The sequence below is a fragment of the Manihot esculenta genome, chromosome 1 (assembly GCF_001659605.2).
Source record: "Manihot esculenta cultivar AM560-2 chromosome 1, M.esculenta_v8, whole genome shotgun sequence".
Classification (NCBI taxonomy): domain Eukaryota; kingdom Viridiplantae; phylum Streptophyta; class Magnoliopsida; order Malpighiales; family Euphorbiaceae; genus Manihot; species Manihot esculenta.
In genome coordinates this window covers 41,414,339-41,437,060 of record NC_035161.2, presented here as the reverse complement: position 1 = coordinate 41,437,060, position 22,722 = coordinate 41,414,339, and the positions used below count along the sequence as shown (strand labels likewise).

Below are 22,722 nucleotides of genomic sequence, written 5' to 3'. Positions count from 1 at the left end.
TATTTATTTAATATTATATATGATAAATATAAAATAAATTTATTTTTAATGTAAAATTTAAATTAAAAAATTATATATTTATTAATATAAAATTTTAAACACTATATTATAATTTATCATTAATTTTTAGATTTAATTTAATTTTTTTAATTATGATTATGAAAAATAAAAAAGATTTAATTTTATTATACAAAATTTAAAATTTTATATATAAATATAAATTAACATAAATATTTAAATTTTTTTATTCAATAAAATTTTTGAAATAATTATATAAAGCATGACCCATCCATTATAATTGGGAAAGTATATTAAATTAGAGTCTTTCCATTCATAAATATTTAAAACATTATATTTACCAAAAGAAAAGTTTTTCAGTTTGTTTTTAGCGAAGATATAATACAGAATTTATTGTAAATAAAATTATAGTAATTTTAGTGATTTAATTTAAATTTAATTACTGTATTGAAACTAATAGGAAATGTCCTACTTACAGAGTCCTCCGTTCTCTCTCGTCCGATTGGACCTCAACCAATCTTTACCAACATATGTCGGTAACTACGTATCCTAGATGGATTCTGAGACCATCGAAAATCCTCCGGCAACAAGGAAAAATAAAAACTATTTGGATTTCCTTGTAATGTCATGAAAACATAAACACATTCAAATTCACATGTATATAATCCCATAGACATATGCATGAACATTCGTTATCTGTTTTATCAATACTTGGTGGATTTCAGTCAGCTCTCAAGATGGCTACCATGAGAGTTGATGTCAAACTGAATTCTACTTGCTTGTTGCCCAATCCCATGTTGCCACCCATTTCCCTTTTGGAGCTTCGTCTCCATCGCTATTGCAGAAGATTACTCAGAAACCTTCAAGGAGAGTCGATCGAGCTTCGCCCAGTTGCTCCAACCTCTGCTTTCCTCTTCGAAATTCATTCCCATGACCTAGTTTCTGAGCAACCATGCAAAAGCCATCTTGATTATCTTTTCTCTTCCATTAATCTTGATGAGCCTGTCCGCGATTTCTTAGCTTATCACATTGCTCGCTTCCTAGTTTTAATGGCCAATGAGCAACCTTTCTTGGGGCGTCATGTGGTGGCAGACACAGACGTTATCCTTGAGTACTTGATTGTCAGAGATCCCATTGATCGGACAATGGTAGTAGACGAAGAGCCCCGAGAAGTGGTTCCCAGAGGTGCATCGACTTCTGCACTAAACAAGTTGAAGAAGCAGAGGTTTTTTGCCAAGAAGAGCGGTGACGGCGATGAATTATCCGACGACTGTGTGATTTGCCTGGAGGGATTATCCGGGAGCCGGGAGGCACTCACGAAGATGACATGCAATCATACATTTCATGAAAGGTGCATCTTTGGCTGGTTGAAGGTTCAGAATTCATGCCCGACTTGTCGACGGGAGCTTGAGGATTAAATCCTTCCAGTTTTCAGTTGTAGCCATGAAATTTCATTTATTTCGTCAGAATCTGATTCATAGTAATTGATAATTTAGAATATTTTTATAGGATTCAATGTTCTGTTTTAGTGAATTATGCGTTATTCTGTTTTAGGAATGAGACATTTTAAAGGAAAATCTTGTTATTTACTTATCTACTTTAATTAATGCAAGAATGAAGCATCAATGGCCATCTTCCAGGCTAACTCCAGGATCCTGCAGTAACAAGTTCTGTTGCTGCTGCTGTTGGGTCATCATGTCTGAACACAGACTTAAGTTGTTTATTTTAGTTTAAACTTTTTTATAAATTTTTATGAATTAATTATTTTTAAAAAAAAAATTAAGTGCCTTCTTTAGCAAGAAAGAAGTTTCTCGTTTCTATAAAGAAAAATAAAGAAACTGTAGAGAAAAAAAATATTAAAAAATAAAATATATTGTGATAGAAAAAGGTGAAATAAATAAAGCATCACCTTAAATTTCTTTTTTAAGACATTATAATTATAAGCTCCAAATTATGACAGCATTAAAGATATGAACAGAGGTGATCCATGGTTTCATGTATCGATGTAGAGGTTGAATACTGATCGGTTGTTGATAAAAATGATAGAATTGGATTTGAAATTGCTGAAGAGAACTGAAATTTATAGAAAAAATTAAGATTTTTAAAGGAAACGAATATTTAATTGAAAATGGAAATGATATTTGGAGAGAAATCGATTGTTTAATAAGTGTAGTTTCAGAGAGAATTGGCATTTGAAGAGAGCATGGAGATTTGATTAAGAATGGAATTGTGTTGTACATGAAGAGAAAAGTGCTTAGATAATTAGCAAAGATGAGTAATTGGTAGGGTACAATTAAAATAGAAATTGTGAGTTAATTGATCATTATCGATTAGTGAGGGGTTTTGATGAAAAAAAAAAATGTTTTAGGGCTTTAAGTGAATAATTGAAAATTTTTTAGAAATTTAAAGAGGCATTTTGCCATAAAATTCACTGGGTCAAAGTTTTGAACTAGATAAATTTGTTATGTTTAAAAAAATATATTAAATAATAAAGTTAATTTTCTTATATTTTCTTTAAATTTAACCATTTATTTTAATCAATTTTAATTAAAAATTGATAATTCATCGGTCATAGCATTATTTTTCAAAAAATTTATTGGATAACAAAATCTAAACATTTGTATTAATTTATATTTATATTTTAAATTTTAAAATTTATATAATAAAATTATTTTTTTTCAATTTATCATAATTATAATTAAAAAAATTAAATTAAATATGAAAAAATTAATTATAAATTATAATATTATCTCTAAAGTTTTATATTAATAAATATATAATTTTTTTAATTTAAATTTTATATTAAAAATAAAGTTACTTTATATTTATCGTATGTAATATTAAATATATATTTATTATAAATACAAATTAACATAAAAAAATTTATTTTTTTTATTCAATATATTTTTAAGGAATAATTATACATGTCATGATACATGGACTAAACATGTTTTTTATCAAAATTAATTAAAATAAATGATTAAAATTGAGATAAACGTGAAATGATTGATTTTATTATTTAAAATTTTAAAGTTTGGAATATAAATTTGAAAATTGGTAAATTGTTTGAAATTTTTTTAATAGATCTTTTCTTTTTAATCATTATGATGCTAATTAGGGTGTGGGATTTCGATTTTGGAATGGTTTATTATAGAAACTAGAACTAAAAGTTAATTTCTTGAATTTTTTTTCTTTTTAATCATTATGGGGCTAATTAGGACGTGGAGTTCCGATTCTGAAATGATTTATTGTAGAAACTAGAATCAAAAAGTTAATTTATTGAATTTTTTTAGAACTATAACTAAAATCAAATTTCTCGTATGATTTTATGTGATTTTAATTTTAATTAGGTTTTAATATCAATTTTTATTTCAAATCTAGTTTGAGTACAGTTCTCATCTCAGTTTTTATTATAAAATTTATATTTAAATAAATAATAAAATACTTATAACGTAATACTAATATTATTTATATTAAATTAATAAGTCCTACCTTCAAATTTTAAAATAATATCAAATAATATTTCATCTAAAATATATTAAAACACTACACAATCAAATATAATATAATTTTTTTATTATAATTTTTAAAATCTTAAAAAAAATCTCTCGATTAAATATTAATAATCTAGTTCATGATTATATGTATATATATATATGAGTAATAATGTATACATGTAATTGATTTTAATAATTTGTATTTTATTAGTATAAATTCTATTAATATAGAAATAATATATAATATAATTTATTTAAATAAAATAACGAATTAAATTAATTAAATTATACTCTTATAAATTTTTAATAATTAATAAACTACTAAAATATATATAATTATAATAATTATAAGTATATATACATGTATATATCCATTAATATATAATTATTTTAAGATAATTCTATTAATATTGTGGTAGTCCATATACATAATTTATTTAAAGAGAATAAACTTTAATTAACTAATAAAATTAATTAAATTATACTATTATAAATAATTAATAATTTACTAATAACTAAAAGATATAATAATTTTATATTGTTATTATGTATAAATATAGATAATAATAATTATAAGTATATATATATATAATTATTTGTAGTAATTTGTATTTTAATAGTATTAGTATATATATATATTAAATATATATATAAATATAATCTATTTAAATGGAATAAATATCAATTTTTTAAATTAGATAAATAATATAGTAAGAAATATTTAATAATATTAGTATATATATATTAAATATATATATAAATATAATCTATTTAAATAGAATAAATATCAATTTTTTAAATTAAATAAATAAAATAGTAAGAAATATTTAATAATCAACTAATATTGTAATTATATGTGTGTAATTTTATTAAAATTATATGATATATAAATATATTATTAAAATTATAGTATTATTATAAATTATTTATAAATATATATATATATATTGATTTTTTAGTATGGTTTGAGTTTGATTTTAATATGATTCTTAAAAAAAAGAAAATTAAAATTAAATATTTAAATAAATTTGATTCGATATTTCAGTTGTTATATCATTATTCTTTTTCAATTTTGATTCGATTAACATGGATCTTCAATTCAGTTAGGAATTTCCAAAAATCACAGCATGTTAACTGACGGATCCCTTTAGTCTTTAAGATTTTTGGATCTAAATAGCACTATCCGATTATTTAATTAACTGATCCGGATATATTACATTTTATAACAGTTCTCTTATTTTTATTTTAATTTATATCATATAAATTATGATTTTTTTTTTCAAAAATCTGACAGAATTTTTCTTAAAATATAAACTTAATTTCGCCTGTGAATAGTAAAATCACATTTCTATAAATTTCAACCTTAACCTCTAAATTTCTTTCAACATCAATACAATTTCAACTCATCAAACACTTCATAACCATCTCATTAATCTTAACACAAAAATTTATACTAATAACTAATATTTACATCAAAACTTAAAATCTTTAAATATATTTAATTCACAACCATATATAATTTCGTCTTTAAATCTTTATTTACATGTCATATTTCCAAAATTAAGTTTATATAAAATTTACAAAATATATCCCAATATAGTTAATAATATAACTCTGATCCGATTGATACAGATCTTGATCTACTGCTCATTGGATCTACAACCTGCGCGAGAAAATATAAATTTCTACGCGTTAAACAAATTGCTTAGCGGTACTCAACTTCTTTTTTTTTTAAAATAAAACATTTAAATCAAAATTCACTTACCAACAATAAATCAAATAAATGACAATAAACTATATAGAAAATAATTTAAAATAATTTTAAATCATATTATTATTTCACATATATATAGATTTTAATTTCATAATTTTTTTCTTTTTATTTATCCTATAAAAAATTTTATTTTCTTTTAATATTTTTATTTATTATTTTTATTTTCTTTTTGTCCCCTATAAATTTAAATAGAACTGTGAAGCTATATCTGTAGTATACAAAGTGCCATATAACTGTGTGACTCAAAAGAGTCTATACCTGTAACGGTAGAGTATATCAGTCGTATTTGTAGGGTACCAATCAGTGTAACTGTACTGCAAGATCTGTATATGGCATGTTACACCCTTAAACTAACTCACAATTTCTACTAAATTTACTAGGATCAAACTTTAAATAATTTATACATTTAAACATGAGATAAAAACTTTTAATACGGTGTAACTTTCAATTATTCAAACTATAATATTTTATCATATTACAACTCTGATTTTAAAAATTGTCATGTAAATCTATTAATTTAATTCAACTATATAAATTACAAATTCATAATTTAATTTTTAATTAGTTAACTACTATTATTTTTATTATTATTATTTTTTTAATTTAATATCTTTTTTCTATTTATGACCATACACTATATCTCATCTTTCTTTTTTTTTTAATTTTTATTTTTATCTAACCACTTTCTTTCACCCCTAATTTAACTAATTTACAACCTAATTTAACTAATTTACAACGTTTAACATATTCCTTATTTAGACTAATAATTAATTTTTTTATTATTACTATATCTTAGCCAAATTATATCTCTATAAAAAAAAATAGAGACATTTTACTTGGTCAATAACTTGAGTTTTGCTCAAATTACATATTAATTTCAAAATTTTTTATTTATCAAATTTATCATTTCTTCAGACTTTAATCATACTATATAACTAAAATATTATTCACTTGATCTAGTTCTACTAAGGTAGTAAAATTTTCAAATAAAACCTAATTAACAAATTATTGAATTTATTCAAATAAAGTTGAGCATAAACCTTAAACTTTCCAAAATCTTGCATAAACCTTAAACTTTCCAAAATCTTTCATAAGTTTAAAATTTTCTAATATTCTTTTCCTTTCCCTTTAGAGTTTCCACTATTCATTTCCACTTATTCTTCATGAAAAATAAACAAATAAATCATATTAATACAATATTCTTCATAAATATTCACATAAAAATGATAAAAAAATTCATACATCAAACCCCTAACATACCTTTAAATTTTCCAATACTTGTTACTGTTTACTCTCTCTCAACTTTGAATTTTCTCTTTAATTTCTATTATTTTCTTCATATTCTACTTTGGAAAGGTGTTTGGAGAAAATGGATAATTGATTGAAGGTGAAAATTTGAAAAAATTTTGGTGTAGAAAAAAAAGATGGAGGAATGTGTTTTTTCTCTTGGTTGACGGGAAGGAGAAGAAAATGGGGAAGATGATTTCCTTTCTCTTCTAGTCTTTTCTTCTTCTTCTTTTGTTTCTTGTTTTTTTTAAATTTATTTGGTAAGTGGCTAGCAAAATACCACTTGTCTTTAAATTAAAATTTAATTTGTCTTTTTTTTTATTTATTCTTATTTTTTTATTTATTTATTATTTATTTTATATTGGGATGTTACACCAAGAGTCCCTCCATTGCAATTAGTGTTAATTGATATTAATAGAACACGAAGCCACCATAAAACTCTTGATTAAATTTGAAATTTCTAAAAAAGTAGGATTCACTATTGATCTCTTAATTCCATAACATCTCAAACACGTCACATGCATTACAAAATATTTGAAAAAATAGCAATCAATAAAATTAAAAATTTCAATACAATTCAAAATTTTAACAACAGTCCAATTATTCTCATCTTAGTTCAAGTTTTATATTTTAAAAACTAATTTTCCACAATCATATATATAATAATATTATTAATTAATTGTAACTTTGTACACTATAAAAACATTTATGATTTTTTAATAATTAAATTTGAATATTTTTTATGTAAATTACTAACTTAAAATATAAATAGTTAATTACTTTAATAAAAAGAAAAAGAGATTTTGCATGCTAATTAGTTTTTTTTTTAAAGAAAGTGAAGAGAGAAGAGCGAAGGAGAAATAAGTTTGTTTTTACCGAGGAAGGAGGCTTTCGCTTCTGCATCTCTTCTTTATTAGGTGATGTATAGTTTATTTTGTTTTCGAGAGACTCATTCGGTTGTGTTTGGAATTTTGTTTATTTGGTTCTTGTTTAGATCTGTTTTGATTGGTGTCCAGTGTTGAGGGGTTGTGAATTTCGTGTTTCTCTCCAACATATGGTTTTATTTATATTCAAGTGAGGCTTTTTGCATGTCAATGTTGACATTTCAAGATCGCGCTAATGTGTCTGCCGACCACCGCTTTCGTGCCGATGTATTCGCCGACCACCGCTCTCATGAGATTTGTCACGTCGTCTCCCTTTGAGTGGTACTATGGTGATTTGAGCTTTTTCTTCTTAGTTTTGTTTGATGATAGGTGACTCCAATTTAAAATAATATTTGTTTAGTGTGTGCTCTAGTTTGAATTATGTTTTTTTTTTCAAGTTCTCTCGTCTAGATTTGTTATTAATTTTGTGAGTCTGCCATCTCTTCTTCTGGTTTTGTTCAACGTTGGTGGTTTTCGGTGATAGTTCAATAATCCTCGGTGATTTCAGATAATGATAGAATGGATAGAGCAGCCTATGGATTGAATTTAAATTTGAATTAGATTTTCACGCAATAATAAAATGAATAGAGGAGATAGAATAAATAGAGCAGTGTGCACTAAATTTGAATTTGGATTAGTCTTTCAGACAAGAATAGAATGAAGATAAAATGAATAGAGTAATGATAAAATAAATATGATAAAATAAATATGATAAAATAAATAGAGCAGTGTGTAGGCTAAATTTAAATTTGAATTAGGCTATGATAGAATGAATAGAGCAATGTGGACTGTTTCGGGCAATAATAAAATAAACAGAGCAATGTGTGGACTGTTTCGGACAATGATAAAATAAATAGAGCAGTGTATGGGTTGAATTAGGCTTTCAAGCAATGATAAAATAAATAAAGTAATGATAGAATTAGGCTTGTGGGCTAAATTTGAATTTGGAATAGGTTTTTAGGAAATGAATTTGAATTTAGATGAAACTCTAATCGTTGAGTTTTGGGTCTAAACTTGTATCCGCTCTTATTTTTAATGTATTACAATAAAATTTCTCAATTTAAATTGATGCATATCAAAGGCTCTTATTTTGAATGATAGACGATTTTTAATTAATACATATTCACAATAAAAATATCGTATGCGCATTAAAAATATCATATATTCAAGACATTATTTATTATCACAGCAATATTTATCGCTTTCACTTGCACACCAATACTAATGGCGAGACCAGGAGAGGCAGGTAGGGCTTCACCGCCCCAAAAGGACCAAGTGCATTATCAACAAACATTTCTGGACAATTTCCTCAAATGAGATCTCATCATAAAAAGAAGATAGATTTAACAACGCAATAAGTTGCTAATCAGTTCATCTATATTTAGAAATTAGGGTTTAGATGGCAAACATAATCAAATCTTTTCAGCAAAATTTCAAAATGATAGCAGACACCACAAATACGCATCACTAGATATTGTAATGGAACTCCAACAAGTGCTCTGGCATCTGGGTGAAGAACTCAAGAACTCATTTCTTTTTCTCTCCAGCTCCACCAGCTCTGAAATTGGACAAAGAGACCAATACATGTCACAGGACTGGATTGGAGAGAGAAAAATTGAAGAAGAACAAATAACTTGATGACCACAGTCAATGAACATGGAAATTGAATACAGGACATAGGCCAACCATTACCTCATTTTCCGAAGAACAGAAGACATCTCCTCACGCTTCTTCTTGGCCCTCTTATGAGTACCCAGCTTCCTCTTTGCCACCTTTAGTGCACGCTTATCTTTCCCAACCTTTAGAAGCTCAGTGATCCTCTTCTCATAAGGAGCAAAACCAGCCACCTCCCTGATGAGGCCTCTCACAAAACTGACCCTCTTGCTAGTTCTCTAAAAGAAAATTGTCATGGAATATATGGCGCATGAAAATTTTTCCAACTCCCAGACTCCAAATAAGAGTATTATGGCAATAAAGAGGAAAGTAAATTAACCCACCCCCTTTCTGTCAGACGGACGTGGGGCCAATTCCTTCTTTGTCACCACATGTCCTTTATTTAGACCCACAAAAAGTCCAGAATTGGACGGTCTTGGTGCCATCCCCTGAAAAAATCAACAACAAAATACAATTAATATATCAAATTTTCCACATAAGTTCCAAAATCCAGATGAAATAACTCCTGTTATAAGAAAATTATGAAATGGAGGCACAGCTTTGAAGTTTCCAAATGCCATTGACAGCAGACAGATAGTTGTCAGCATATCAAAAAGTCTCAAGTGTTATTTGAGCAAAAACAAAAAAAGCCATTAGGGTTTTCTTCAGGAAAAAAAAAAGTTATTGATACATTTTTATCCTCATTAAAAAGTTAATGAGATAACACCCATATGAAACACAACACTACATTACACTTTTTATTGCAGTTCCAAAATATGTAACCCAAAGATACAAATTATACACAAGCTAATTTTAGCATACTTGATCTACCAAATGAGACCCATCATAAGATGAGTCTGATCTTATATAGCTTTTTAAAAAACATGTAACATGAGGAATTAACAATTCTTACAATTTCAATTGTAAGTTGTATTCCCCTGAATTCATGTAATATCAGCTACATAGAAAAAAATTTAGACCCACCATATGATGAGTCCCATTTGATAGACCAATTATACTAAAATTGGCTCCAAGTTTACTAAATATGCTTTATTTACCCACATGTTATGCAAGCCTGGAAATACTTGCATACATGGGGCCAAACAAGCACTCAGAATTGCAATAAATGAAACCTACAAACTTCAATTACTTCAAATGCCCAAATTATGTGCACCATCAGAAATATATGGCAGACTACTTCAGAAAGAAGAAAAAAAAACAATAACAACAATCAAATCAATAAAATTAAGGTAAAAAGAAAATGCCTAGTACAAGTAATTTCCCAATCAACACCCTGGTGTGTACCACAACCGCAGACTACTTGTGGAAGAAAACATTAATATCAATCAAAACTAAATTTAGGAATTTCATTACTTCACCTGCATTATTACCCAGTAAAAATTGGACGTGTACCTTCAGAAATATGTGGCAGACTACAACCAAACTTAAGGTAAAAGAAAACACAATCAATTGGCATAACATGCTGACAATTTACGTTAAACAAGTTAAAATAAGTGCAGAATGAAGCTACAATGACCATTGGCAAACCCAGATTGAAACAAACATCATAGATTTTAAGCATAGGCACTCTCATTTTCCATATCCGAATCAAGACCTGTAAACCATTAATGTCACACGCACATATTCTACTCTTTTAGATGAGACTGGAGGTGCAGCTCATGATAATAGTGTCCGGGCAAACCAGGAAAAAAAACAGATAAGAAGGTTTCACAATCAACCAGATTACATTTAATACGGCAATGATAAACCGAAAAAATATATGCAGTATCCAATGTAAGCTGAAACTACAACTCGGCTCTCTCTTAAGCGCAAGTAATGTCACTCTGGAACAAGTCCGATGCCTTCAATATAGAAAAATAAAAACTCTGATTCCATTTTCTCAGCAGAATAGTGGAGAGTTTAGCTTTAAAAACGACCTTCTAATAATCAAGGAAAATCTATCAATGCATTTAAAATTTCCATGCTCAAAATAAAGCGAAATGTTCGACTATGGCGAGCAGAGAAAGTTTCAAATAAGGAGGAATTTTCGGGCTCACCAAATAGCTCCACCGTAGATTTCCCTGTAACACCTCAGAGAAAACTGTGAGAAAGAAACGAAAGTCAGGAAATCAAAAAATTATAACGAAAAAACTAATTCTTACTAGGGTTTCTAAGCTGACCGACACCCACCTTCAAGGGAAAGACTGCGACCAAGAAAACCCTAAGCTTTTGCGTTCCAAGGCGTAGCCGGTTATTTAAAGGAGAAATCGGGTCGGGTTAACAAAGGGCGACTGATTCGGACTATAGATGGATCCGGGTTAAAACAAAACGGTGAAGTTTAGAAGGCACAATAAGTTATTGTGACCTTCCCGGTCTACTCGGAGATCTTAACTGATAATGGAGCAGAAATCACGTCCTGCTTTTGGAATTACTTCTCCGTCTCCTACAAGGATTAGGGTTTTACGGAATCAGCTAACTTAGAATCTCTATAAATAGGAACATGCTTTATCCTTCTGTCAGATCATCACTCTCATTGTAAGGAAAGAAGAATTGATTGAGAAGACGGAGAGGCATTCAAGTTTCTTCCAATGGCGTTTGGAGAGAACGTGTTTACTCTCTTGCCCGACGACAATGATGGAGACATTGGAGCCTTCATCAATGTAGTTGCTGCGGAGTCAAGGGTTGCTCAGGACGAGGAGAAGAAGAAGAGACAAGAAGAGAAGGCGGAAGCCAAGAAGCAGAAGCAAGGGCAGCAAGAAGAGAACCTTCGGCATGATGCTGTGATGCGCGCAAAGCGTCCTGTTCTTTCTAACTTGTTGTACAACAACCATATCGTTTTCACGAAGGATAAACCAGCCGAAGAAGGTAAAGATCAAGGAGTGGGTGTTAAAGAAAAAGGAAAATCCGGTGAGGATGGTTTCCAAGATAAGGTAGGGGCGACTGTTTATCATCAAGAAAGGGGTAGTTACAGTGGGGGGTATAGTAACGAAGGAGACAATGGGTACCAGGGAAATCAGGTAGGGGAGGGACGTTATGAAAGGAACTATGGAAGGGGTAATCTTCGTCAAGATAATAATGGAGGGTATGGAAGTTATAGCAGGGATTGTGAAAAGGATACTCTTTATCTGGAGAACAATGGAGGGGAACAGGGTTTTAGAGGGGAGAGAAGTTATAGAAGGGGTCGTCTTTATCAGGAGAACAATAGAGGGGAGAGACGTTATATAAGGGGTAATCTTTATCAGGAGAACAACGGAGGGGAGCAGGGGTTTAGAGGAGATGGAAATCATCGACGGTTTTATTTTTATCAGTATAACAATGGTAGGGACGAAGGCTATGTGGCTTATCGTGGTGGTGGAAGATGGAGAGGCCGTGGACGAGGGAGAGGGTTCAATGAAAATAATGGGTCTGAAGATCTCGTTTCTGAAGAAAGTCAGCATGTGGTGAAGGATCTCAATGGCAGTACGGAGAGACAGAAGAATGGCGGCTTGAGTTCTGGTGATAGCCTTAACGGGGTTCAGATGTCTGGTAATTCTGAAAAGAAAGAGCTTGATGATACAGAACAGCCACTCAATGGTGATAGAGAGGAAGCCGCAGATTCTAACGTGGAGGAGAAAAAGAAAAAGAAGAATGAAGTTAATGATCATTCTAAGGAGAAGTCTCAACAGAAAGAGGAGAGTCCTGCAAACACCATGACCTACCAAGAATATGAGAAAGTGCTACTTGAGAAGAAGAAGGCTTTGGAAGCAATGGGGCTCTCTGAGAAACCGAGAGCTAACCTTGACAAGGATTCTGAGTCGATGCAACCCATTGGCAAGAGGATTGAGGAAAGTACCGTCAAGCCCAAATCTTCCGAGGACAAGCTGAGGAAGAAAGATGGAGTTACCAATAAGAAGAATGGCTCCAGGTCAATCAACATTGATGAGTTCCTCAAACCAGAAAAGGGGAAGAAATATTTTGCAGGCTATGGTGGTCGGACTGGATATCAGGGTGAGAGTAGTGATGGGCCTGGGGACGTTCATAATGGCCGAATGTTTTCAACGCAAGCGCCTGCTCCTAGAATCGATGATGTGGTTCAGTTTCCTGCCCTTGGGAGGAGAAGCAGCAAAATGACCTGACTAGGTTTTTTTCTTTTTTTTTGTCAGAGAATGATCTGACTAGTTATTAATTAGTTATTGAGTTGGAACATATTCTGAAATAGTATAAGCGAGTAATTTTGCAATTTTTCGCAACGAGAAAAAGGCTGCGTATGAATTCTTATTTTGAACTATAATATGTTATTAGCTGCGTTTAAATTCTTTTCATTTCAATCTGCAAGTATAAAATCCGTGTTCATTATATTCCCCGCAGGCTTCTATTTAAAGATATAAAGACTTGTCCATGGAAGTTTGGAAACCTCGCAAACACTTCCAGTAAACAAAATCATCGGTATTTGACAAAAAAAAGAAAAAAAATCAAAAGCATCAGATTTTCAGTGTGGGCCTGGCTAGTGTTGTTGATTTTGGTCCATGAGAATAGAGTCTGGAGGCCCAACACTCGTTATGATGCACCAAGTTCATGATGGACACAGCAGCTGTGTGTCAAACAAAAGACTCCAGTGATCGAAACGGGGAAAAGGAATCTAAGAATCTCAGTATTAGATTGAGTAGATTCTTGCGGGGGCCGACTCAGGAGGGAAATGGGTTTGACTAGCTCTGGTATTTCTCTTATAAACTTTTTTTCTTTCCATAAAAAACTTATTCTTTTTCTTTTTCTTCAATGAATCATGTTTACCAATTTTCATGTAATAAATGAAATTATCAATAGAGAGCTCCAAAGAACCCAACTTTTTGCAACTCGATTGCCCAGTAGACACCAACTAACTAAACACCCTGGCTTATTCTGATTCCAGATGCTGTTTAGTGTTTTCTAGTCCTTTCGAAATATGTGTCCTGTTTGTTTCAACTAATTATTTGCTTATGCAACCCTCGAGCTTTTGATGATCTTTACTTTCTTATTTCCAAGAGGTATGTAAAACCCGCAACTTTCCTTCCTGATCTTCAGTTTTGTGTTTTTACCTTCGCTTTAATCTGCACTTTGCAGGCTTTTTTTTTCCCCTTTTCTGTGAAGACCCTTATATTATTTACAATCCCAGATCTGCTTTGGTCATTAATATATTCCCTTGGAATATTCCCTCTAGTTTCAACCCCAATATTTATTCTCTTTTTTTTTTTGCCCGTGTTTTCTGCTTGGAACCATTGTTCTTAACGTGAATGTGAACATGCTTGAATCATAGGCCTCCATGTCACTCATCTGCGGCCTTCCAATCCTTGAATGTGTGTACTGCTTGGGGTGTGCTCGTTGGGTATCGCAGAAATTCCTTTATAATGCAGGACATGAAAGTGAGAACTGGGGCCTAGCCACAGCCGAAGAATTTGAGCCTGTTCCCCGCCTTTGTCGCCTAATTCATGCTTCCTATGAATATGATCCTCGAGACCCATTTTGGGCAACCCCAGGAGATCATGGCATCAATGCTGATTGGGTCATTCTGAGGAAAAGTCATGCAGAAACCGGGGGACGTTCAACTCCTTATATGATTTATCTTGACAATGAAAACGCTGAAATAGTTTTGGCCATTAGAGGGCTTAATATGGCAAAGGAAAGTGATTTTGTTGTTTTGCTTGATAATAAATTGGGTCAGACTAAGTTTGATGGTGGTTACGTTCACAATGGACTATTGAAGACTGCAAAATGGGTTTTTGATACAGAGTGTAGTGTTTTGAGGGATTTGGTTGAGAAAAATCCAGATTATAGATTGACTTTTGCAGGACATTCTTTAGGGGCAGGAGTGGTGGCATTGATGGTGATTTATGCAATTCAGAATAGGAAGAGATTGGGGAACATTGAGAGGAAGAGGATCAGATGCTTTGGCATGGCTCCTCCTAGATGCATGTCACTGAATTTGGCTGTGAGATATGCTGATGTTATCAATTCTGTTGTGTTACAGGTAGGATCATCAAAGAAACTATTTTTCCTGTAATATTTTGTCGATGGAAGCATATAAGCTGAACTCCTTTTGCTATAAAGTGTGTCTTTCAAGTTCTCTGTACTTGATTTTTCTTTCATCTGATATGAGTTATTGAATGAACCAGGATGATTTCTTACCACGATCTACCACTGCTTTGGAAGATATTTTCAAATCAATTTTATGGTAAAAGATAGCAACCTATTCATTTTTATTTATTATTTGTCCACATAATTCATCATGTATAATATTGAACTCTTACGCAATTTTGAAATGTGAAGGCCTCATGTTCGGCTTGACATTACATATGAAACTACCTTTTGAAACAGCATCCTTTTAGTTGTTCTTCAGAAAGAAGTTTCAATTAACATGCCAAAAAATCATCAAATCAATTTTCTATTTGTGTTTATAGGAATGGAATTTTAGAATGCCTTGGATTTCTACTTTGTTGTGTCTTCATGTTCATAGAGAAACTGAGCAAGTACTGCTACTGTTGTTCACAGGGTTTAGTCATGCATTAAAATCACGGTACTTGAGTAAGGTACTAACTAAGCCGGTTTTGTTTGTTTGGAACAGTTTTCCATGTCTACTATGCCTAATGTGCTTGAAGGACACATTCACTTTTGAGGAGAAGATGCTTAGAGACCCACGACGGCTTTATGCACCTGGTCGCCTATACCATATTGTTGAGAGAAAGTCCCTCAGGTAAATTCAGGTTTCTTATTACTTCATTGTTTTCTAAAGTTCCCTTGACAAGGAAAATTAAAGATAGGAACCAGCTCCTACACTTGGCCATTCTCAATTCTGAAGTAAAAACTCTGTATGAGGATAGTGATGAAGTATTTGAGTTGCTCTTGCTTGGTACTAAAATGATGATATTAACCAAGGAATATGCTGAAGGGCATAGCATCCAAATTGGGGCACTAGGGAATTGGATGTATACATTAAGGTGATGCTCCGACAGTCATAACATACTATTTGCCCATACATGTGCAAGGCTTGCATCTGCAACTGAAGATTCATGCTGCTGCAGCAACCTAAAGTGTTGAAGTCTCCAGGGGCTGATAATAATTTCTGCTCTGCATTATGTTAAAACAAGCTAGACTCCACAAGTGATTTGTTCCCACTTTAAAAGTTATGGCAGAAAGTCAAAGTGGTGAACCTCTAAACCATACACTTAAGCCACCAAAAACCTCACAAACCATCCCATGTGTTGGATGCTCGAATTAATTGCATATACAAATTGTTCCTTTCATAACTGAGTCTTGCTCCAATTTTGGTGTGAAGTTCTCGGGGTCCAGGATTTCCATATGGCTGTATTTTTCCTCAATTGGCCTGTAGATCATTTATGTAGAGCAGCAGCATGATGGCTGGCTGTTGAAGGTTCTAAGAGATGGCTGAAAGAATGTATATTTTCAACATCTCGAACTCTTTGTGTTTCCTTGTGCTGATAATAAATTTCTTTTTCCTTTTTTTATTGAGCTAGAAAATTTTTGAAGCCTAATGACATCTGTGATTCTCACCTTATTTTTTTACTTGGCTGTAGGATAGGAAGATATCCACCAGTTGTTAGGACAGCAGTCCCTGTGGATGGGCGATTTGAGCACATAGTTCTTTCATGCAATGCGACCTCTGACCATGCCCTTCTGTGGATAGAAAGGGAATCTCGAAGGGCTCTTGATGTAAGTTCCTGGCTCTATCTAGGTTAGCGATGGGATCTGGTATTTCTGGGGTCTGGGTTTTGATTGGTACTTGGATAACTGATCTAGTTTTGAGGAGTATTATGAAATTTTATATCTTGGCTTAATTCTTTTTAAAGAATTTTGGGGAGCTGAAACAAAAGAGTGACCGTAATGTATTTTTACACCAACTTCTGGCATGTTTCTGATGAAATTCCTTACACAAGTTAGAAAATAAGTTTCTGGTTAAATCCTTGAGAATCCAGGCATTTGCTTTACCTGGCATTTTCAGCTTTTTTAGGAGTCCGTTGATATCATAGCCACATTTCCTTTCTTGTTACTAGTGTTACTACTAACTGATTGCTGCTGCCCCCGCCCTGCGTCAATTGATGAGATTTACGAGTTTGTTCTGTCCTCTTTTATTTAGAATGCTTTACCAGCGAAAGATATAGCTTTACGTCTGTCTTCCTTGTCATCTCATTTCCACCATATCCACTCGACATGATATGAAATAGCAAAATGCTGAGTAGCTGTTATTATGGCACAGCTAAACTAGTAAATCTAGATGGTTGGAGATTGAGAATGAACTGATCTTTCTGCACCAGAATTAAATCATTTTTTTTTCTGTTCAGTTGATGCTGGAGAAAGATCAGATCATGGGTATTCCAGCAAAGCAGTGGATGGATCGCCGGCAACATTTAGCACGAGAACAGAGTGAAGAGCACGAGGCAGCTATTCAGAGAGCTGTTGCTTTGGATGTTCCACAAGCCTACTCATCTTCTCCATATGGAACCTTCGATGAAATGGAAGAAGGGGAGACTTCTAGCAGCTCAACTAGAGGAATTTCGATGTTGTCATTCAAGAAAATAGGGGCACGTTGGGATCATTTTATAGACCGTCTTTTCGATGTGGATGAGTCCGGTCTCCTGGTGTTCAAGAAGCCAATCTCATAAGACCTCAAAATGTTTCGCTGTCGTAATTAAGCCCGCAGATAATCATTCTTTAATTTTAACCACATTTTACTATTTTAGGAAAATCTGTTCTATTAAATCTCCATGGCTTGTGCAATCATCGGCTTCATAAACCAGCATTAAACACAGAAGAGTAAGAGAAAATCTCTCAGCATCATTCCGATGGAAAAGATGTAGACAAAAAGGAAAAAACATGAAATATATAACATGTAGTGCACAGAAGACCAAGCAAAGCCATAATTAATATAAACTCACCTGCAACTTAAGCTTATGCTTATGCAATCTGAGAGAGACCGTTGTAGCCACTCCAGTTATATACCAGAGGAGCATGACCCTGAAGTTTGAGCGATATTACTATCTCTAGAGTTTGTGGGAAAGATTGACGCTGTCTGTGGGAAAAATGAAAAAGATTTTACTATTTCTAAAGTTTTCAGATCCACCCATTGAGATCCACATAAGTTATGAAAGTTTGAGTGAATAACTCAGCGGAAAAGAAAGGTTATTGTATTAAAGAATATTTTGATAGTATTTCAGATAGTTTGTTTTAATATTTATTAGATTTTATTACGGCTGATTTTTTCTTTGAAATCTGGTGAAGCAAAATTTCATATCAAAGTACTTGTCTATGAGTATAAATTTTAATATTTTCTGTAAAAGAAAAAAAAAAAGAGTAATATATATATTTGTTGAAACTGTGAGGTCGGCCATATATATATATTGTAAGGGTTAGATGGGCAGGTTGGCTATAAGGTCCCAGGTTAGCAAGATAGAGAGAAAACTAATAATAATAATAATAAAAAAAGAGAGCGAGAGAAAGAGAGGAGGAGTCCGCAAGAAAAGAGCAGGTCAGATAGATGGGACAGCTCAGGCGAGGTCGGAAAATAGGTCGGCGGATGGTGCTAAAGACGTGCCGACCTGAGGAGGAAGTTGCTGGTCTGGTCAAGCTCCAACAAATGAGGTCGGCGCAATGCAGGAATGGGCCAGATAGACAGATGTGATGGTGCCAAAGACGCGCCGACCTGAGGAGGAAGTTGCTAGTCTGGTCAAGCTCCAACAAATGAGGTCGGCGCGACGAGGGAATGGGCCAGATAGGTAGACATGATGGAGCCAACATCACGTCTGCAAACGAAGAAACCACAACCTTCAAGAATTAAAGCAGACACCACCCGATGATCAACTTTTGGGTGGGAAGGCTCCAGCAGATCAAGCTCAACAGATCGAAAGAAGTAGTCGGTCTCTCATTTCTAGTCGAATGGCCAGATTGCCCTCAAGATTTGAATGCATACACCTCCTCGTTCTATTCTTCGACGTCCCTCTGAAGCACGTGACCAAATCAAACTTCGAGTTTGCACTTTCCGAGCTGAAAAGCCATGTCGGCGCTGCCGATTTCGTCACCATCGATCTTGAGATGACCGGCGTCACCAGCGCTCCATGGCGCGAGTCCCTCGAATTCGACCGATTCGATGTTCGGTACCTCAAGGCCAAAGATTCCGCCGAGAAGTTCTCCATCATTCAGTTCAGCGTCTGTCCTTTCCGCAGGGATGACCACCGCCACTCCTTCATTGCTCATCCGCACAATTTCTTCATATTTCCTTGCCGAGAGCTAGCAGCAGGTGGCCCCTCCAATGAGTTTATGTGCCAGATGACGTCCATGGATTTCTTAGCTCAGTGTGAATCAGAGCTGCAATTGGGTTTCGCCATGTTATTGACCTTCTTTCTTCTACACAAAAGTTGATTGTGGGTCACAATTGCTTTTTGGATATTGCACACATATACAGCAAATTCTTAGTGCGCGCCTTCCGAGGATGAAGAAATCAAGCACATCACTCTCTTTAACGTTTTCTTTACTCTGTCCGCAAATTGCTATGAATTCCAATAAGAATTATGATTTGACATTTCGTCCGTATGTGAATGTGGAGGTTCAAATAGATGATACAAGTTTCCTTCTTTCCTGTTCCGTTTATTCCTTCTGTCCCTTCATTAAATGAGTTGGGGAAAACGGGTCGGTCGGCCGGTCGGAGTAGCAAGACTGAAAGGAGCTCGGTCCTGTTGGCCAGCTTGAAGACGAATGCAAGTCTCGAACTTGGGTTTAGTGGAGCACGACGGCCGATTGAGCAGGTCGGCCAAATTGACAGTTAGCAAATCTGGGAACAACTCTATCTCGACAAACAGTCTTAAGCTTGCTGAGGATCAACGTTAGGGTGGGCGTTGAGTTCTGATGTTGTCCACAAGACATGCAAGGTTACATGTCAAACTTAATGACCGCAAGAAAGGGTATAACAAGGAGCTGGCAACACGAGTTATTTTAATGCGTACAAAGTCTGCTAAATGGGTCTCAACCATTGGAAGAAAAATTCAGAAAAAAGAGTAAGGCCTAAGAGCCTGAATCTTGTTCAAGACCTCAAGAAGGCACAAGACCGGGATCCCCAAGATCTCTCGGAACTACAAGACTGGGATCCCCAAGATCTCCCGGAGCCACGAGACCGGGATCTCCAAGATCTACCGGAGCCACAAGATCGGAATCCCCAAGATCTCCCGGAGCCGCAAGACCGGGATCCCCAAGATCTCCCGGAGCCGCAAGACCGGGATCCCCAAGATCTCCCGGCACCACAAGACCGGGATCCCCAAGATCTCCCGGAGCCACGAGACCGGGATCCCCAAGATCTCCCGGCACCACAAGACCGGGATCCCCAAGATCTCCCGGCACCACAAGACCGGGATCCCCAAGATCTCCCGGAGCCACGAGACCGGGATCCCCAAGATCTCCCCGCACCATAAGACCAGGATCCCCAAGATCTCCCGGCACCACAAGACCGGGATCCCCAAGATCTCCAGGCACCACCAGACCGGGATCCCCAAGATCTCCCGGCACCACAAGACCGGGATCCCCAAGATCTCCCGGTGCCACAAGACCGGGATCCCCAAGATCTCCCGGCACCACAAAACCGGTTGAGATGACGAAGCGACAGTAAGGCCACATTGCCTGAATCTTGTGCAAGACCTCAGTGAGGTAGGTGACCGGGCTCCCCAAGTGCCCCCGGCACCACAAAACCGAGCTGAGAGGATGAAGGGAATTATTCTTTCGCTTTTATTAATAAAAAATACTGTACGCTCACAGTGAACAGCGGCATACGGTGACAACACGCAAAAACAACTCATAAGAGCACAACTCCGATCTCACACAAAAGATTGGGGCCCTAGACCATAAATGAAAAGCTAAACTCCGACCTCCCAAAGGAGCTCGGGTCCTAAGGTAAAGAGACTCTGATCTCACACAACGGCCAAAGGAGCTAGAGCGCCATGCTGACCTCAATAGGGTGCTGAAACAGAAATAAAAAGTCTAAATCCGAACTCGGATTACAGACTAATAAGACATCGATCTCACAAAATAGCCAGCATATAACGAAGTTAAACTAAGGCATTCCAACGCTTGTATCATGTAGCAATACGACCCACTAAAGGCCAATGCAAGGCTCACGGCGCCAAAGCGCCAAAGCATGATGCCAATCTCAAGAAAATTAGCTCAGTACGGGTAAATCCAATAAGCAGACTAAAATAAGGCGAGGCGAATCCTAAGCAAAATGCATACTAAGATAGAGAACCAAACAAAGAATTAGGGGCAATCATAAGAGACACCGACCTCGAGAATTAACTGCTGGCACTAAACCAGCTCAGCTAGCCTAGATAGAGGTCTAAGCAGCAAAGAGTCCGCAAAACGCTAGAGGGTAAATAGCCCAGAAAATATTCAGGGGCAAAAAACCCAACTAACCGAGACATACCCAAGAACCAAATGCTCAAATAAAAAATCGAGGAGACAAGAGCAACGTAAAAGGCCAAACTCCCTATCCCTGTGGGGCACACAGCTCAGACCACACTAACTACCAGAAGGTTACATCCAGAGGGACAAGATGTCCGAGCCCGTAACAAGAACAGGATTCAAAATCGTCTAATGCAGGGCATTCAGGCAAATAAGACATTCCTCTAGCTATCATATATCCGAGCTCGCAGCACTGCCAAGGTCGTGGGCCCAAAAACAGAAATGCCCTCATGAAAATAAGAAAAACTCGCAAGTCAAAAGCTTAGCCAGACTCCGATCTCTTAGTCCGAGTCAGTTCGACTAGCGAAGTCCCAGTAGAGATAGCTTGGTCCATCAATTAAGCAAAATTGATAAAACCAGAAGACAGTCTAAGTAAAAAATAATGATAAGGTGCATGCCGAGGGGAAATATCATTCATCATCAAATACACATCTCCATATCGCCATACATTCAAACATCAAAGTAAAGAGACAAAAAAATAAAAAGGCAAGGAAAGGACACTTTTGACAAGAGCAGTTCTCGGGCCACACGGTCATAAATAGAGTTTAAGGATTTATCCCCTCATCAGTCATGAAATAACTGCCGAGGAGGTAAAGGGGCAATTGATAACCACATGGCTTTCCTAACCCAGGAATAAGGACGGATCCAAAAGAAGGCCGCAGGCCCAAAGCCCGTCAAACCATACGCTCGAAAGATGGCCCGATTTCACGAGCCCGTGACCAGCAACCCAGGGCAATTCGGATCAGATACGAGCACAGGCCCAATAGGGAAACATGCCCAATCACTCACCAACCCTGTTCGCATGCGTGACAGGGAGAATTAAATGGCCGCCTGGCGTGGAGAGGGGGTCTGACACGTCCGTACGTACGAACCTAAGTGACATAAACATGTAGCACTATAGACGTGGGGGGCAGGTAAAAAAGGAGGGGGGGCTGGCTTCTTCCTCAGCTCTAGATTTTTATTAGTTTCTCTGCAATTCTGGCCGACCGATACTACGCTAGTTCATGAATCTGACTTGAACGTCGGAGGGTCTCCACCGGGGTATCCCCGGTAGGCCCCTGACCATTTTTTCTTATTTTGCAGACCATTTCATCAAATAGAA

General features: G+C 34.8%; 3 protein-coding genes across 5 annotated transcripts; 2 read left to right on the top strand and 1 right to left on the bottom strand.

The window, feature by feature from the left end:
- Positions 1-8,803: 8,803 nt before the first annotated feature.
- LOC110615545 (60S ribosomal protein L36-3) lies at positions 8,804-11,447 on the bottom strand. Its single transcript, XM_021757455.2, has 5 exons — positions 11,343-11,447; positions 11,210-11,253; positions 9,497-9,601; positions 9,192-9,391; positions 8,804-9,057 (listed from the first exon to the last, which is right to left on the bottom strand). Exons 3-5 carry the CDS (start codon positions 9,596-9,598, stop codon positions 9,027-9,029), a joined length of 333 nt encoding a protein of 110 aa, XP_021613147.1. The 5' UTR covers positions 9,599-9,601; positions 11,210-11,253; positions 11,343-11,447; the 3' UTR covers positions 8,804-9,026.
- Positions 11,448-11,740: 293 nt separating this feature from the next.
- On the top strand, positions 11,741-13,267 carry LOC110611046 (RGG repeats nuclear RNA binding protein C). Its single transcript, XM_021751163.1, has one exon. The coding sequence runs from the start codon at positions 11,741-11,743 to the stop codon at positions 13,265-13,267; it is 1,527 nt and encodes a 508-aa protein (XP_021606855.1).
- Positions 13,268-13,693: 426 nt separating this feature from the next.
- On the top strand, positions 13,694-17,900 carry LOC110615531. 3 transcript variants are annotated; one of them, XM_021757434.2, is made up of 6 exons: positions 13,694-13,846; positions 14,425-15,135; positions 15,281-15,339; positions 15,730-15,858; positions 16,700-16,835; positions 17,465-17,900. In XM_021757434.2, the coding sequence occupies exons 2-6, from the start codon at positions 14,431-14,433 to the stop codon at positions 17,783-17,785; spliced, it is 1,350 nt and encodes a 449-aa protein (XP_021613126.1). In that variant the 5' UTR covers positions 13,694-13,846; positions 14,425-14,430; the 3' UTR covers positions 17,786-17,900. The 3 variants fall into 3 exon arrangements, with proteins under 3 accessions (XP_021613126.1, XP_021613117.1, XP_021613135.1); XM_021757425.2 differs by lacking the exon at positions 13,694-13,846 and adding an exon at positions 13,853-14,155; XM_021757443.1 differs by lacking the exon at positions 13,694-13,846 and having other exon boundaries at positions 14,162-15,135.
- Positions 17,901-22,722: the final 4,822 nt, after the last annotated feature.